Source organism: Anopheles nili, chromosome 2 (genome assembly GCF_943737925.1).
Source record: "Anopheles nili chromosome 2, idAnoNiliSN_F5_01, whole genome shotgun sequence".
NCBI classification, from domain to species: domain Eukaryota; kingdom Metazoa; phylum Arthropoda; class Insecta; order Diptera; family Culicidae; genus Anopheles; species Anopheles nili.
The window spans coordinates 40,502,928-40,518,285 of NC_071291.1; the positions used below are offsets into that span (position 1 = coordinate 40,502,928).

The 15,358-nt window shown below is 46.3% G+C and overlaps 3 protein-coding genes across 3 annotated transcripts; 2 read left to right on the forward strand and 1 right to left on the reverse strand.

Moving 5' to 3' along the window:
- Positions 1-365: 365 nt before the first annotated feature.
- Positions 366-4,057, reverse strand: LOC128723001 (uncharacterized). The gene is made up of 10 exons (XM_053816707.1): positions 3,896-4,057; positions 3,710-3,835; positions 3,479-3,636; positions 3,156-3,398; positions 2,838-2,965; positions 2,051-2,693; positions 1,761-1,953; positions 1,515-1,659; positions 677-1,325; positions 366-576 (listed from the first exon to the last, which is right to left on the reverse strand). The coding sequence occupies exons 1-10, from the start codon at positions 4,055-4,057 to the stop codon at positions 366-368; spliced, it is 2,658 nt and encodes an 885-aa protein (XP_053672682.1).
- A 3,303-nt stretch (positions 4,058-7,360) lies between these two features.
- Positions 7,361-12,034, forward strand: LOC128731701 (heat shock protein 60A-like). Its single transcript, XM_053824833.1, has 3 exons — positions 7,361-7,472; positions 8,674-8,837; positions 8,992-12,034. The coding sequence occupies exons 2-3, from the start codon at positions 8,676-8,678 to the stop codon at positions 10,552-10,554; spliced, it is 1,725 nt and encodes a 574-aa protein (XP_053680808.1). The 5' UTR covers positions 7,361-7,472; positions 8,674-8,675; the 3' UTR covers positions 10,555-12,034.
- On the forward strand, positions 7,362-8,532 carry LOC128731702 (p53 and DNA damage-regulated protein 1). The gene is made up of 2 exons (XM_053824834.1): positions 7,362-7,472; positions 7,989-8,532. The coding sequence occupies exon 2, from the start codon at positions 8,047-8,049 to the stop codon at positions 8,485-8,487; it is 441 nt and encodes a 146-aa protein (XP_053680809.1). The 5' UTR covers positions 7,362-7,472; positions 7,989-8,046; the 3' UTR covers positions 8,488-8,532.
- Positions 12,035-15,358: the final 3,324 nt, after the last annotated feature.

The window sequence follows — 15,358 nt, forward strand, 5'->3', positions numbered from 1 at the left end:
GAAATAAATGCTGTATTTTGAGCGCTTTCTATGCTGTTTAACTTTAGTGGATGCGGCGATTCACTCTATGTTTACAAAGCGTGTAGTTGTAAGGACAACAGGATAATTATTTTTTTTAATCAAGTTCAATGTACTTTATTTCGTGTCATGTAACCCTTCTCGTCCTTAATGATCGACATGACACTCTATCTACTCTCGGCCTTTAGGAATCTTTATTTAATAAAAAATGAAATTTCAAACGCTACAACTAATACAAAAAAAAACACACTTAAACTAAAGAAAATATTGCAAATAGCTTCTATGCTGCTTTCATCCTCCACGCCATACCCGAGACATGACTAGTACAAGTTGCCCAATGGGTTCGCTCACTTCCGCATGAGAAAAGCCCGCACCTGATCGTGCAGCAGCTGCATCGTGCCCGTTTCCGGATCATGAACTCCCGTGAAGACATCCAGCAGTGAGTGGACACATTCGGCGAAGATCCGCTCGCAGGGAGCTCCAGTGCGACCGAGCTGCTCCGCCCGGAAGTACTCGTTATCTCGATGTTCCCCCAACTCCTCGGTGGTGCTCGAAGGCCTGCGAAATAAATTCCCCCCGGCGAATATCCCCATTTCCGTCAGATCGATGTCTAGGTATTCGTACAGGATCTTCGAACCCAAATCAAGGGCATACTCACGTGAACATGATGTGCAGGAGTTCGGCAAAGATACCGCCAGTGTGTGTGAACGGAGCAGCTGCCGCTTCACATACACTACGCAGGACACACGGCCGACCAGGTAGACCGTACGTTTCACTTAGCTTCTCCATCGACTTGTACGTAGTCCAGCGTGACTGCTCGGCGCTGTAACCCAGCAGCTGACTCGGTTCGAGCTCCTGTGCTGGAGGTCCAATCTGACCGGCGTTCATCTGCTGCAACATCCTGTCATCGTCCACATCCATCCAATAGTTATCGTCTCCATCGTCGAACTGTTCCTCCGGTAGCGATTCCTCGTGTAGTTCTACGTCACTAATATCGTAACGCTCATATCCTCTGGCGGTGGGAAGCCGAACTACGGGCACGCGTGAATCCTGCAGATCACGTCGTACTAGCGCCCGACGACTGTCATTCCAGTTTTCCCACAATTCCGGTTTCAGATCGTCCACCTTCGTCGGTAGAAAGTACTGCGCCTTCATAACCCACCCACTGGTGATGGATTCTGGCGTACCAACGGGAATGCCGATGCCACTGATGAGCTGATGACGCGTCGGAGCCGTTTCCGGGACGATCAACCAGGGGATGAAATCGGCGGCAACGAACGCAGCTAGCGTTACACTCAACACTAGCCCTAGAACGATCCGCGCAGACATTCCCACTGACCTGAACTGGTTCACTTGCGGGTTGGGAAGAATAAAAAACCACCGGTAAATCGGATACGCGATCGGTCTGGGACGCGTACGCAACAAGCAATGGCTGATCGGTCGGTTTGGAACCAGCGTAACGAGGACTCCCCGTTGGTGCTGGTCCTAACAAGTACTTGCCACTCCTGTTAGCACGTACCCGCGACTGAGCACTTTACTGTTCTGCCAGGTCAACCGCGTGACCTCCTTTTTCGGAGAGCGGGAGATCTTTGAAGGTACGAACGCAAGCCAGACACGCAACGGTGGGGGATGTTTATACGTCTATCATTACATTTATTGAGCGTACATTGGGTTGGAAAAAACGTGTCAAAAGCTGCCACCTCATTTCCGAGCTGCCACGCGTTCCGAAGTGAAAGTCACACTCCAGAAGTTGATCCAGTGAAGAACGATGACGTCGGCTGGTGGAGATCGTGCACGCCGGAGAACATGTCCAGCAGGGAAGTGGAACACTCGCGAAATATCTCCGCACAGGGTGCACCCGAACGGCCAAGCTGTTCCGCCCGGTGGTACTCGTTGTCGAGATGTTCCAAAATGGGTTCCCGTGTGCTGGAAGGGCTGTGGAAAGAAGACACAAGCGGAATGGTTAAGAAACTACAGACGATAAGAATGTATTCTTTCCACCCTTGATCTGGCCTGCTTTTCCGACACTCACGTAAACATGATGTGCAGCAGTTCCGCAAACACACCACCCGTATGCGTAAATTGGGCCTCAGCTGCCTCACAAATGCTGCGTAACATGCACACTTTTCCGCCGAGCCCGTAACCATCACTAAGCCGCTCGATTGTCTTATATGTCGTCCACCTGCCGTTGGTGACGTCGAAGTCCTTCGGAGGCTGTTGTTTTGTGTCATCAGTCGTGCCAGCCTCGGAGAACTTAGAGGTGCCCTCTGGAACGCCCTCAGAAGCTACTTCATCCAAGTTTTCCTCGCCGTAATAGTCAAAGTCGTCATCCGACAAACTCTGGTGTTCTTCCGGCGGTAACGGCTCTACCTGGATCCGAATATTGTCCATCTCGTACCGCTCGATCGAGCGTCTCGTTCGATCCGGGAATGCTCGCCTGCTATCGTTCCAGTTATCCAGATAGATTGGATCGTAGTTTTGTGTCACCGTCGGCAGGTAGTACTGGGCCTTCAACACCCACCCGAATACGACGGAGTGTGGAATTTCCTGCACCGGAACACCGATGCCGACGATCAGCTGGTGCCGAGTCGGTGCCGTTGGTGGGTAGATCAGGATCGGTTTGCCACGTATGAGAAAGCGTCCTTCATCCTCCGGGTGGGTCGTGTTTTGAGTTCCTGCGAAAGGAATCGCAATTGCTAGCACAACAACGTACCACAATCTGTGGTCCATTTTATTGGATTTCTTTTTTATTTCTGTGTCTATCTTGAGCTGGCTTAAAACAAACTGTCTGTGTTTTCCCAGCAGAATAGTGGTTCTACCCATGTGCGGTTGTTTCAGTGAAATTGATCCAATTAAATCCTTCTCGTTGGATGAATTTCGACACCTTTCACTCGTATCTTGACGATGGTTTTCCCATCGCCCAGAAGCCGCATGTATTGAAACCGTTCTATATGCCCCACAATGGACATCCAGCACCTAACCCTAATCCATTCTATTTAGGGCATCGCTCGTGGCGTGTTAATTAATGTTTTGTTACAGCTACCAGCTAGAATCTCTGCTGCATCGTGTCATCATCACCTTGGAGATACCCATGGAAAAAATGCGAGTTTCTTTTGCTGCATGTTCTTTATTGTAACAAAACACTAACGATTTCGAGAGGATCTTTAGGACATTTTCCTCTTCGGTACTTTTCACAGGAACCCTCCCGACCGGATTGTTCGGCGATCGAATACTCGTGCGGCAGGTTTTCATACATCGACGAAGAGGGGCTGAGCATGATCTGCATCAGATCACCGATCAATCCATTCGCTTCACTGAAGGGATGTAACGCTGCCTCACAGATCATCCTGCTTAAGCATTGGCTGCCATGGAAATGTTGCCTTGATCGAAGAAAAAAGCATAGAAAACTACATTGTAAAGAAAAGCATTTGTCTGAAGCTTTTGTAGGGAAAATGCATACGTCTGAAGATGCTTTTCTATCGTTTTGTAAATCTGCCTTCGCGTTATTTGTGCAACCGGGCGCTTGCTTTTGGGAGAGTCTTCGTTGCTTCGCTTTCTAATGCCGTACTGCTCAACTGGACGCGATGGGGCAGTCAGTGGTTCCACGATGCCCTTAATCTACAAGAGAGTGATCGACGAAGACGTAAGACGATTGCGAGGGCCCAGTTTATATGTCCCAAATTGAGCTTACGTAGTTTGCGAACCCCTCGGAGAAGATGTTCGCATCCGCTGGATTGTTGTAGTTACCCTCGAAGTTATACGACATGAAAATGTTCCTGCTCGGTATGCCAAGCGGGATGGCCAGGGCAAAAATGATCTAGACAAACACATGGCATGAAAGTCCCCATCCGAAACACGTTTTTGCACACTCACTTACTCCCATGGCCGCATTGAGAGGAAAGACGATGCGTTTTTGACGGCTTTTGACGACATCACTCTTGCTGGAGCTATCTACGTGATCACTACCACCAACTGCTGCTATTATGCTGACGATCACCAGCATCAGAAATAACGCAAGGTAACGATTAATGACTAACATCTTGCGACGAAGCTCTGGACGTGACTAAAGCCGAACCTAACCAATTGCCTCGAGTTTTCGGAACATCGACAACTTATTCGGATATTCGGTGTGACAAAAGCTCTAATTTAATTAACGGTTTGAATCTTTCTTTTTTTGGGAATCAGCTGAATAAGAAAAAAAAACAAAAGACAATCCAAGCAGGTACTAGAGAACGGTTGAAACTAGTCCCATGAGGTCCATGGAACAGAACGCCCGAAGTTGTTGGCAACCATCACGGGACCCGTTGGATTCGGCCTCGTAGTACGCCTGTGGAAGGTTTTCCCCAATTGACATCGAAGGGCTGAAAGGAAAAGAAATCACGAATGATTTAAAAAAAATGTCATAAGCTACATTGTTTCCTATCGCACCTGAGTATTACACTCAGCACATCACCAATCACACCGTTGTGCTCGTCGAGCGGAATCTCAGACGCCTCACAGATCAGAAGTTGCAGACAGCCTGTTCCGTTCAGCCCGTACAACTGCATGCGCTCCTCGAGCTGGCCGTAGAAGTACGTCCTGCTGAAGCCTATCCGTCCATCCCGGCGCGAGCGCCGGTTTGTTTCGATCGCTTTTGTGAGGTTAAAGCTGTTCTCCTTAAAGCGCTGATACCAGAGAAAGTACTGTGTCTCGTTGGACGGCACAACGTAGTTCGCTTCGAAATTGTGGGACAGATAAATGTTTCGACCCGGCACGAGCAGCGGGATTGCGATGGCCAGCAGATACTGTAACGAGTTGTTTAAATTTGACAGCTTTTAAACGTACAACATTCAATTGAACACTTACACCCATTGAACTGCCACGAGGAAACACCAACGCTGCTCGTTCCTGACGCTCCATTATTAAGGACGATGTGGTGAGTTGACAAAAAGCTGTAAACAGAAGTACTGCAACCAAAGAGGGCCACTGATCGCGCCACATGTTTTCAACGCGAGTTCCACAAGCAATAGACGCTCCGTAACTAATCGGGTTACATACCTTTGAAGGTGTGCAAACGGTGAACCGATGCATTTTGCACCGTTAGCTACAGTTTGCGCTAATGAAGGTGTTAAATCTTGCACTTTGCTCTAATTACACACTGTTGGAGCGTTTTTATAAGCTCTACTAATAAGCTATTGAAGTACATTTTTTTTGCTCGAAAGCGTTTTATAATATTTATGTACGTGCAAAAACGTAGGCATACAATGTTTATAAGTGTTGTACAATTTTTTTTTGCTGTGCTAGAGATTGCTCTCTAACACGGTAACTTAGGGCTTTCAAAATAAACTTTTGTTAAATATAATTTGATTTTGTGCTCCTTTTCGACACTAAGCGATAGAAACAACTCCATGTAGCTTACAATCAGCTATGTTAAATACAATGAACATTTGTTGAATATAATTTTGATTTTGTTTTCTTTTTTAACATCTTGTACTACTACTAAACAGATCAAAATAAAAAAAATCAGTTGATCTTACAATCAGTTATGTTTGTTGAGAATTTCACTTTCCGAAAAGCACTAAAAAATCCTTCCTTATGCTCATTGTCCCTTTTTTAAAGAAATACATACTGTTATAAATCATAAAACATATTTTTCCTTTCAATTGCAATTATTGCAAAAAAATCTTTTTTTGCTACGAAGTTCTAAAGGTCTTTCAGGTTATGTATATGTTACATATTTTACTGAAAAATATGAAAATGAATAATATATGAAAAAATAAGAAACATAAGGGAAACTAATTAAACTGGCGAATTTTGAACAAATTAAACTGTAGAACGAATCGATGTTCGAGTCCTTTTAAATAACCTCACATACTGGCTGAACCATTGCACACTTCTTGTTTCTTGCTATTACTGTAAAAAGAAAAGGAGAAAAACGCACAGTTGATTACATTTTTGAAACAACAGATACTTGGCATTAGATTGCAATCAAAGCCAATTTCGTTTAATACTTACGCCTCATAATTCAGCAGTGCAGGGCACGTAAGTATCCCATTCGTAGAGTACAACTGATGCTTCGGATACAGAGTCCTGTAACCAATGAGAAGGACAATTTCTATTACTTATACATGTTAAGAGACGGTAATCCTGGAACAGGAGCTGTACATTACCGTAAAACAGGTTCGATCGAGCAAAATTTGCATTCATCCGTACTTGGATCGACATTCTTGAGCTGTTCCCATACTAACATCAGCTGCTGCATATTCTCCGCAGAGGAGCCGGATCCAAATAATGAATACTTAAACTTATCCAAAGCTGGGGTTAACTCGTCCACGGTAAGTACGCTGCTTGTCGTTGAAGACGTCGATGTGGACGGCGACGACGACGACGGCTTACAGATCCAGGATGCTGACGAAGACACTGAAGAAGATGCTGACGAGGACGCAGACGGGGATGCTGTCGACAAAACCAACGCCTGCTGGAATATCGTGGAGAGGTCGTTGGAATCGCCAAATGCTCGGCAGTAATCCTGCACCAGATCCGGGGCGGTCCGATCTTTCCAAACCAAACAGTTGGTGAGCTTCGATTGCACGAACATTCCGTCGTTGGAATTCTGTGGAACATTTTCCTTCAGCAACTCAAACGTTTCCTTGTTGATGGTGTACATTTTAGTCGGCTACGTTTCTTTAAACCACGATATTTAAATCCCTAGCTCTTTAAACTGCAAGCTGATGCCTCGAATTATTTGGGCGCGAAAAACAGGACCATCCACAACGTCAACCACGGTACGAAAGGAAGTGTAACCGTTATCGAAAAAAAATGTCTGCTCATTCATTCATAAAAAAAACTTGGTCGTGAATTTTTATGAATGAAACGACTCACTACGCGCGCTCATTGATTCTGGCCCTTTAAACGCTCACCTGCACGGTGGAAGCGCTCATGGTCAAAATCCATTTGTCAATCTGCAGGTGCATTATTTGCTGCATTTTTATAAAAAAACGCATGTAAAACGCAACTGTAATTTTTTGTACCGTTCTTTATTTTTTGTTCCTTTATAGTATGTTAAAAAACGGAACGAATGATTAAATTGTTCGTTAGTGACAATAAAACATTTGCTAGTGTATCAAAGGAAATCAAATGGTAGAGCGAAATAGTACATTATTTTTTTCTTTTGTAATTTCACTAGAATTCATCGATTTAAAAGTATACACGATTAAATAATTTCGTCTTACGCAACGTTATACGCAAACGTCGAATAGTAAGATATCTGATGCAAAATATGACTCTCGTCAAAATATGACGTGAGGAAGTTTCCGAAATGTCAGTTTTCCATTGTCATTTTCTTCTAGCACTGCTGCCAAACGGGTGTGCTGTGTGTGTTGCCGAGTTCTCCGGAATAGCGACCAGGATCAAAGCGTGTTAATCGTGCTCGTGCTGAAATTTTGTGTTCACAACCCTTTTGCCATAAAACAGAGGTAAGTTTCTACTGATTTTTGATAAAACTAGGTTTTACCTTTCCGCGAAATTCTTGCGCGCTGCATGTGTTCTAGGTTAGGATTTTGGACATCGTTTGTCGCGTGCTGTGTAAGTTCTCGAGTTTTCCAGAAGATTTCATCATCCTACTTCGCCGGGTGGTTCGGCCCATTGAAGTAGTGTTGTAATCTTTAGCAATTGTACTAAAAAGTGATAAATTCCATTGATAGTGTCGTTTATCAATGATTATTCGGCATTGAATTGCCTTTTTAAACATTCCGGAAAATATGTTCCCGGAATAACCGGCCACTTAGCATAAGGCGGTCCCTCGTGTGCTTGCGTAATTACGTAACGTCATCTATCCAATCGAATGGGTGCACAGAGAGGCGTTTGATATTACATGCGGTCGCTTTTTGTTTTTAATAATTGCACTTTGCGGCTAGCATACGTGTGGGGATTTATGGTTTTGATCTAACATTTTTCATTTATCTTTCCATTACACATCTCATGCTATAAAGCCGGCTGCGTGTGTTGTTGAGCGTGTCAGAATCGATTGCGAAGGCTGCACCCGTTGCCATGGCAACCGGAACGGTGTCCGATCAGCGTAAGCTGATGGAGATCCTGCTCGAGACAGAGCGTGTTGCTGACCGCATCCTGACCTACAAGCAGGAACTGGTGCAACTGGATAAACGGCGCCAGGATACGCGCGAAGCTCTTCGTTTAATCGAAAAGCATTTTCCCCAAGAGCCGGCAAGATCGGCGAACCACAAGCAGCAGCGTATCTGGATAACGATCGGATCCATGTTGGTGAAGCAAGATCGGCAGACTGCGATCGAGCTGTTGCGCAAGGATCAACAAACAACAGAAGCGGAAATCGAACGCATACGAAATGAGCAAAAGCTGCTCGTCGCGAAGCAGCGCGATCTCGAACATGAACAGCCGCTTCGAGGGTTTAATTTGAAGCCACTGAGTTCGGCCGAAATTGCTGGCATTCGTTCTAATCTCCCCGGTTTCTAATGTTTGATTGGCAGTTGAAGCTTCTAGGGTTAGGGTCGTATTCAGGCGAACACAGAATATATTTCCGTTTTCATGCGGGTTGGATGGGTTCGATCTCATTGTACATTACTTAACGTGTATTTTAATAAACCTATACTGATTTTTTCAATGTTTCCATGTGTTTCCGCATTGTTCGTCCTATTCCAGAAATGTTCCGATTGCCAACAGTGTTACGTGTGGCTGCCGCCCGTCAAATTGCGGCTACTCGAGGCTACGCAAAGGATGTACGCTTCGGACCAGAAGTGCGCGCCCTCATGCTGCAGGGTGTGGATGTGCTGGCTGATGCCGTTGCCGTTACGATGGGTCCAAAGGTAGGAATGGGTCTGCTTCTCACTGTCCGCAAGCGATAAGGAAGCTTCATTTAATGTGAAGAGGAGGCGCCTTCTAAATAATCGCTAAAGAATATGTTCGTCAATATGATGTGGTGGTTGCTTTGGTCTACTAACCGGTTTCCATCGTACACAGGGCCGTAATGTCATCCTCGAGCAAAGCTGGGGCTCGCCAAAGATCACCAAGGATGGTGTGACCGTGGCGAAGGGAATCGAGCTGAAGTGCAAATTCCAAAACATCGGCGCCAAGCTGGTGCAGGATGTGGCGAACAACACGAACGAGGAGGCCGGTGACGGCACCACAACTGCCACGGTGTTGGCTCGAGCCATCGCGAAGGAGGGCTTCGAGAAGATCTCGAAAGGCGCCAACCCGATCGAGATCCGTCGTGGTGTTATGCTGGCCGTCGACACCGTGAAGGAACACCTGAAGACGCTCTCACGCAAGGTTAACACGCCTGAGGAAATTGCCCAGGTAGCGACAATCTCAGCAAACGGAGACCGCGCCATTGGCGATCTGATCAGCGAGGCGATGAAGCGTGTCGGCAAGGAAGGTGTGATCACGGTCAAGGACGGTAAGACGCTAAACGATGAGCTCGAGGTGATCGAGGGCATGAAGTTCGATCGAGGCTACATTTCGCCGTACTTCATCAACTCGAGCAAGGGCGCGAAAGTGGAGTTCCAGGATGCACTCGTCCTGTTCTCGGAGAAGAAAATCTCAACGGTGCAATCGATCATTCCGGCCCTCGAGTTGGCGAACCAGCAACGCAAGCCGTTGGTTATCATCGCGGAGGATGTGGATGGCGAAGCGCTCAGCACGCTCGTTGTGAACCGTCTGAAGATCGGCTTGCAGGTGGCGGCCGTCAAGGCTCCCGGCTTCGGGGATAACCGCAAATCGACGCTGTCTGACATGGCGATCAGCGCCGGAGGCATCGTGTTCGGTGACGATGCGAACCTGGTGAAGCTGGAGGACGTGCAGCTGTCCGATTTGGGCCAGGTGGGTGAGATCACCATCACGAAGGACGATTGTCTGTTGCTGAAGGGACGTGGCAAGCAGGATGATGTGAACCGTCGTGCGGAACAGATCCGTGATCAGATCGCCGAAACGACGTCGGAGTACGAGAAAGAGAAGCTTCAGGAGCGTCTGGCCCGGCTCTCATCCGGTGTGGCCGTGCTGAAGGTGGGTGGCTCAAGCGAGGTAGAAGTGAACGAGAAGAAGGACCGTGTAAATGATGCACTCTGCGCGACTCGGGCCGCCGTTGAGGAGGGCATCGTGCCTGGAGGTGGCACCGCACTTATCCGCTGCTCCCCGGCGCTCGCCAACCTGAAGGGATTGAACGAGGATCAGAACACGGGCATCGAGATTGTGCGCCGTGCGCTGCGTATGCCGTGCACGCAGATTGCCAAGAATGCCGGTGTGGACGGATCAGTCGTCGTGGCGAAGGTGGAGGAACTGCAGGGCGATTTTGGTTACGATGCGCTGAACAACGAGTACGTCAACATGATCGAGAAGGGCATCATCGACCCGACGAAGGTGGTCCGAACGGCACTCTCGGACGCGTCCGGTGTTGCGTCGCTGCTCACTACGGCTGAAGCCGTCGTCACGGAAATCCCGAAGGAGGAACCGGCCGGTGGTCCGATGGGTGGTATGGGTGGAATGGGCGGCATGGGAGGTATGGGTGGTATGGGTGGTATGATGTAAAGCACAAGTAGCATAACCTTACAGAAGGAATGAAGCTGCCTTAGAAAATTTGTCAGCAAACCGGAGAGACGCCGATTTCGACGAGAAAGTCCTAGCAAACACATCACCGGAATCGGACGTCATTGGTTTTGGGTTTGGCATATTTCCAAAGGCACCTTCATCGTTGCTGAGTTCAATGCATTTACTTTTATTTTTCATAACCAGCATCAGTTTACATTGCACCGTCGGTGCATTTACGTATGGTCTTCACAATTGAGTAGGGATTCTTTGTTTGTTTTAAATTAAAACACAATTGCTCGCGCCTCGTCACAGGCCGTGCCACAGTATATCCCTGCCACGAGCAAGGATACATACCACCTACTGCCCGATTAGATTCGTAGTAATTCCGGCCATAGCGAACTGAACGGAAAGAACAATCTTTAGAATTAGTGCTACAGTAAGTGGAAAGAGTACCACGGGAACCTGGTAGAGTTTGTTACTTCGCTGAGAATGGAATAGAGATATCCTTCGCATGGGATGCGTTTGTTCTGTTGTTAGTCACACACATACAGCAGCACATACACACAGTCCAATCCACTGTGTGAAAATTAGCTTGTAAGAGAGAAACTATATCTTTACCATTCATCCCAAAAGCAGTTACTTCACCGATATGATGCAGGTCAAAGATGAAAAGGAGGGATGCAAAGACTAGCAAGTAGTAGTCGTTTCAGTTGGTTTAACAGCTAAAAAGCAGAATCAGTAATAGCAGTAGTCTTTAATGGTAGATTTCGGTAGATCATTCTTTACATGTTTTCGACATTAGTTTCGTCTATTGTTTTTTTGTTTCTTTGTTTAAGATCGCTGTATTTTAATTCTCGCATTTTATGGTGTGGGTGGTTCAAGGAAGAAACAGCTTGCGAAACTATGCCAAGCCACTTACGACATTCTGTTATACAGCATTTCAATTCATTATACTTCCAATAAGGATTAAGAAGCGCAGCTCTGTAGCTGATGTGTGAACGCGTGTCGGTAAACGTGTTTGAAATCCTCTTTATCCCAGTGCAGGAATCATAAAATCACAAGTTTCTGCAGTGTTATTGATGGGCGCTGATTGATGTTTAACATTAGCATGCTAAAAGGGATTATAAGAAGGTGAAGCAATGACGGAGTGACTGCGTAAAAAAGGAGAAACGGTCTCGTTGTTCATATTTAGGAAGTTAAGGCTAGTTGAAATCATATAAATGGGAACACTCGCGTTTTCCACCATATTGCATTAATGGTCAAAAGTATCCCATTTTCTCTCGCGGTAGTTATATAGGTTCCGGGGGAGAACGCTTTCGATAGTTGTAATTATTTGTTTCGAAAGTGTATCCCTGCGGTGCACCGGATTGTATGGAAAATAGCATTTTCCATCACGCAAGAACGGACATCGTGAAACTAATCGTTAATTTCCTTCGAAGAAACCGAAATGAAGATGCTCTGGCGAAATACACGGATACTACCTTTTTGGTATAAAAAAAAATTATTTTAGTTCATGAGAAATCGTGTGTTATGATTTAAGATAACAAGTTCACAAAGTTTTAAAGTGATGCTATAGATCTTAAGTATAATGAAGCTCGATTAATCAATCGTTCAATACAAAGCAACGGTGCTTGTGAAATAACTGTAAAAAAAACATTTAATCCAAGCTATTTACTATTACTTATTAGTAAATCGAAAGGAATTAAACAATATTTGGGTTTCCGATTACTCAGCATTTTGATTTGCTGGGATTGGCTCTTTTGGTTTAGAGGTGGGTTTATGTTCAATAGCATACATACTTTGTTTTATGTACTTCGTTTTATAATGGCACATTCAAATTTCAAAATGCTTTTTATGAATTCAAAACTAACAGACTAGGCAATTTAACTATAGTTGGCATTTCAAGGGACATATGAAATAGAAAATGACATAAACCAGCATGGTAAGTAAAAAATTCGATTATGTTTATACCATGTAAAAATAATCGTTTTCGTTATTTGTAATTAATATGTCGATGAAAAAAGATTATTGTAGTGATTTTTCGCAGTCACGCATCCATTTTAAACGACCCAACCTTGTGTCTCAAAATCTGGGGTTTCCTCATTTTGACATTGAATGCTACCACTATCGGTCTCTTTCTTTCGCTGTCAGTCCAACTGGACCAAGGAACGGCTAGCTCGTCCAATTGGAATCGGGAGTTGTCAAATTCAATCCACCACCGAAGAAAGTTGCGTACACACGACACTGGGAAGCAAAGAGTGGAATCTCAAAGCGAGCACAACAGTGAGTCCTATTGTTTGCGGTGATTGCGAAAACGTTGAAACTACTGGGCAAGTGGCGGTGCGGGTTGTTCGATTTCAATACGTTGCATTTTCTGCCCAAACGCAAGTCGCTCTGCTGCTGCTGGAGCTGAGTTTTTCTTCACTGTGTGAGTGTGTTATTTTGTGTCCGCGGATAATGATGGCTGTTTCTTCCTTTCCATCGCCGTCGTCGTCATCGCCGTCGCCGAAGAAGCGAACGCTGTGAGGGAATGGTTCACATACCGTCGCATTTACCAGGCGTATTGTTTCTTGTGGACACCAAACCACGGGGTGTATACGCGTTCGTGTGTGGGTGTGCGTGGGTATGTGAGGTTATGTGGAGGAAACGGTGTGTTAAGGCATTTTTCGCACAATCAATTCTTTTTTTTCGGTGCCCAACGACACACAGCGTTGACGACGTTGGCGGACGACGGCGCGCGCGACGTGTGCGCTCCGTGAGAGCATCATAATTGTGGGGAGCATGCGAGCGAGTGAAAGAGAGAAAAACGAGATGCTGCCACAGTGGGAACGACGTCGTCAAAGTCACCGTCGATGAGGTTTTTTGGGGGCGATATATGTGTGGTTAAGTGTGTTGTTTGGGGGCGAACAGAAGCACAAGCACAACGATCTCGTTGTGTTTCACGGCGCGCGCGCGCGTGTGTGTGTGTATGTGCATCGGCCAAGCTTTATCCTGTTGATTCCGCGAGGAATGCGTTCGTGGTCAAACGCCGTCGCCGTCCGCTCGTTCGTTTTCTTGTGGCTGCTCTGGTGTGGCTGTTGTACGTGCACCGCCACTGATGGTGTGCGTGCGTGCGCCGACCTTGCGCACATGTGTTAGTATGTGCGTTTTCTTGAACGACGTCGTGGACGGGCGTTGGAGTGGTCCGGAAAGATTCGAGGGCAGCAGCAGTGGTGGCTAGCCAGCAGCAATAGCAATATCAACAGCAGCAGTTAGGCCAGCCAGAATCCATCCATTGGAATCCGATCTTCTCATCTGTGCTGTGTGTGTGTGTGTCCGTGCGTTGCAGTGGGACAAGGGAGGATCGGCATAAAATCAGAGTTACCCGCTAGGAACGTGGTGGAATTGACGAACAGCGAGAAGAAACCCCATTCCAAACGGGGTAGTGCGTGTGACGACGTCAACATCGGTCGAAGGCTCGAAAGTGACACTCTTGTGGGGACGGATGGATCCCCAGCGAGAGATCTCAGCCCGGTGAGAAAGCGATGAGAAGAAAGCCTGATTTGATGACGGACCATGCAATCGCGGGTTGCACTATACACGCGTTGTGGTGGACGGCTTTGACGGTGGAGGAGGATTTGCCGTTGTCCCTAGGGCGCCTTTTTTCTCGCCCTTGCACAGAAAGTGTTGTGTTTGCGTGCGTGCGTCTGGGATGGTGAGCAGACTTTTCTCGCCTTTAAAGCGAACGAATGAGGCACACGGTGTGAAACGGGCTTGAGATGAGATATGGTAAACGTCACAATTTTGACGTTTTGTTTCGCAAACGCTATGCAAACGCATCCTTGGATGAATTATCCACGTGTGTGGGTGTGTGATTTGAGCTATGCAAAAAATTTTCATGACTAAAGTCAGCTAGGTAGGTTTTATCATCGGTTCTTGCAGAAAGATCAAGGATATGAAAATGGTACAGTTTGTACCACACACTCAGCTATTTCGGGTAGTTGATTTCCAACGCAGTGAAAAAACATGAACAACAATTCGCTTTGGATCAGTGTTTGTACATAAACCATTGTACAATGGCGATAGATATAGAAAATTATTTCGTACCTTTGTTGGTTGATTCGAAGACTGAGCTATAAAAAATAACACGTACGGCTGGTTTGGGAAGGATTGTTTTAGGATTTGGGAAACCCACTCAGACTAAACCTCCCATGGCATTTTGTTTTTGAATGAGACGAAGCTGCTCCTGCTGAGCTATCTCTCATCACTCCCTGTCTCATCGCGAGTGCACGAATAGATAGATATCTCAAGAATAAAGTGAATACAGCATTATATGCGTTTGTCGAATGAAAAATGTCCAGAAAAGCGAATTTCGGGAGCCTAAAAACAGCTGCGGCCGTGCATAGATCCAATTCCATGCACAAAGTAAGTACAGCCGTTTAATCAAAGCAGCAGGTGCGCGTTTTCTCACGTTCACGGCCGCAAAAGATGCATGTGATGAGCGTCGTGAGAGAAGAAGAGCAAAACTCTATAGTGAATGGGACGTGCCGCGTGTGAGTGAGCATTCTCATGGAATGGACGATATTTCCGTGACCGATAGAAGCGTTTAAGACGCCTGCCCGTCACTGTCGCTGTGGCGCATTGTTGCCGGAAAAATGTTTTCCAGATGAGCATGTCAATCTTGACCAAAAATGCATCTTGTCCGTGCTGTAGAAAGACATTAATGGAATCGACGAAGCTAGTGCATGAGATGGAGTGAATTTTCTCCCACGCTGCTTTTCTTCGCCGTGTTTTGTGGCTTCCTCGCGTCGGGGAAAATGTTTCT

Excerpts from the sequence above, each read along its gene's own strand:
- LOC128723001 (XM_053816707.1), bottom strand. The coding sequence starts at position 4,057 with ATGTTAGTCATTAATCGTTACCTTGCGTTATTTCTGATGCTGGTGATC. Across the intron at positions 2,966-3,155 it reads CTCGAAATCGTTAGTGTTTT|AACGGTTTCAATACATGCGG; the intron begins GTTACAATAAAG and ends TGGGGCATATAG. Across the intron at positions 1,954-2,050 it reads CTGCTGCACATCATGTTTAC|CCCTTCCAGCACACGGGAAC; the intron begins GTGAGTGTCGGA and ends TTCTTTCCACAG.
- LOC128731702 (XM_053824834.1), top strand. The coding sequence starts at position 8,047 with ATGGCAACCGGAACGGTGTCCGATCAGCGTAAGCTGATGGAGATCCTG.
- LOC128731701 (XM_053824833.1), top strand. The coding sequence starts at position 8,676 with ATGTTCCGATTGCCAACAGTGTTACGTGTGGCTGCCGCCCGTCAAATT. Across the intron at positions 8,838-8,991 it reads CCGTTACGATGGGTCCAAAG|GGCCGTAATGTCATCCTCGA; the intron begins GTAGGAATGGGT and ends CATCGTACACAG.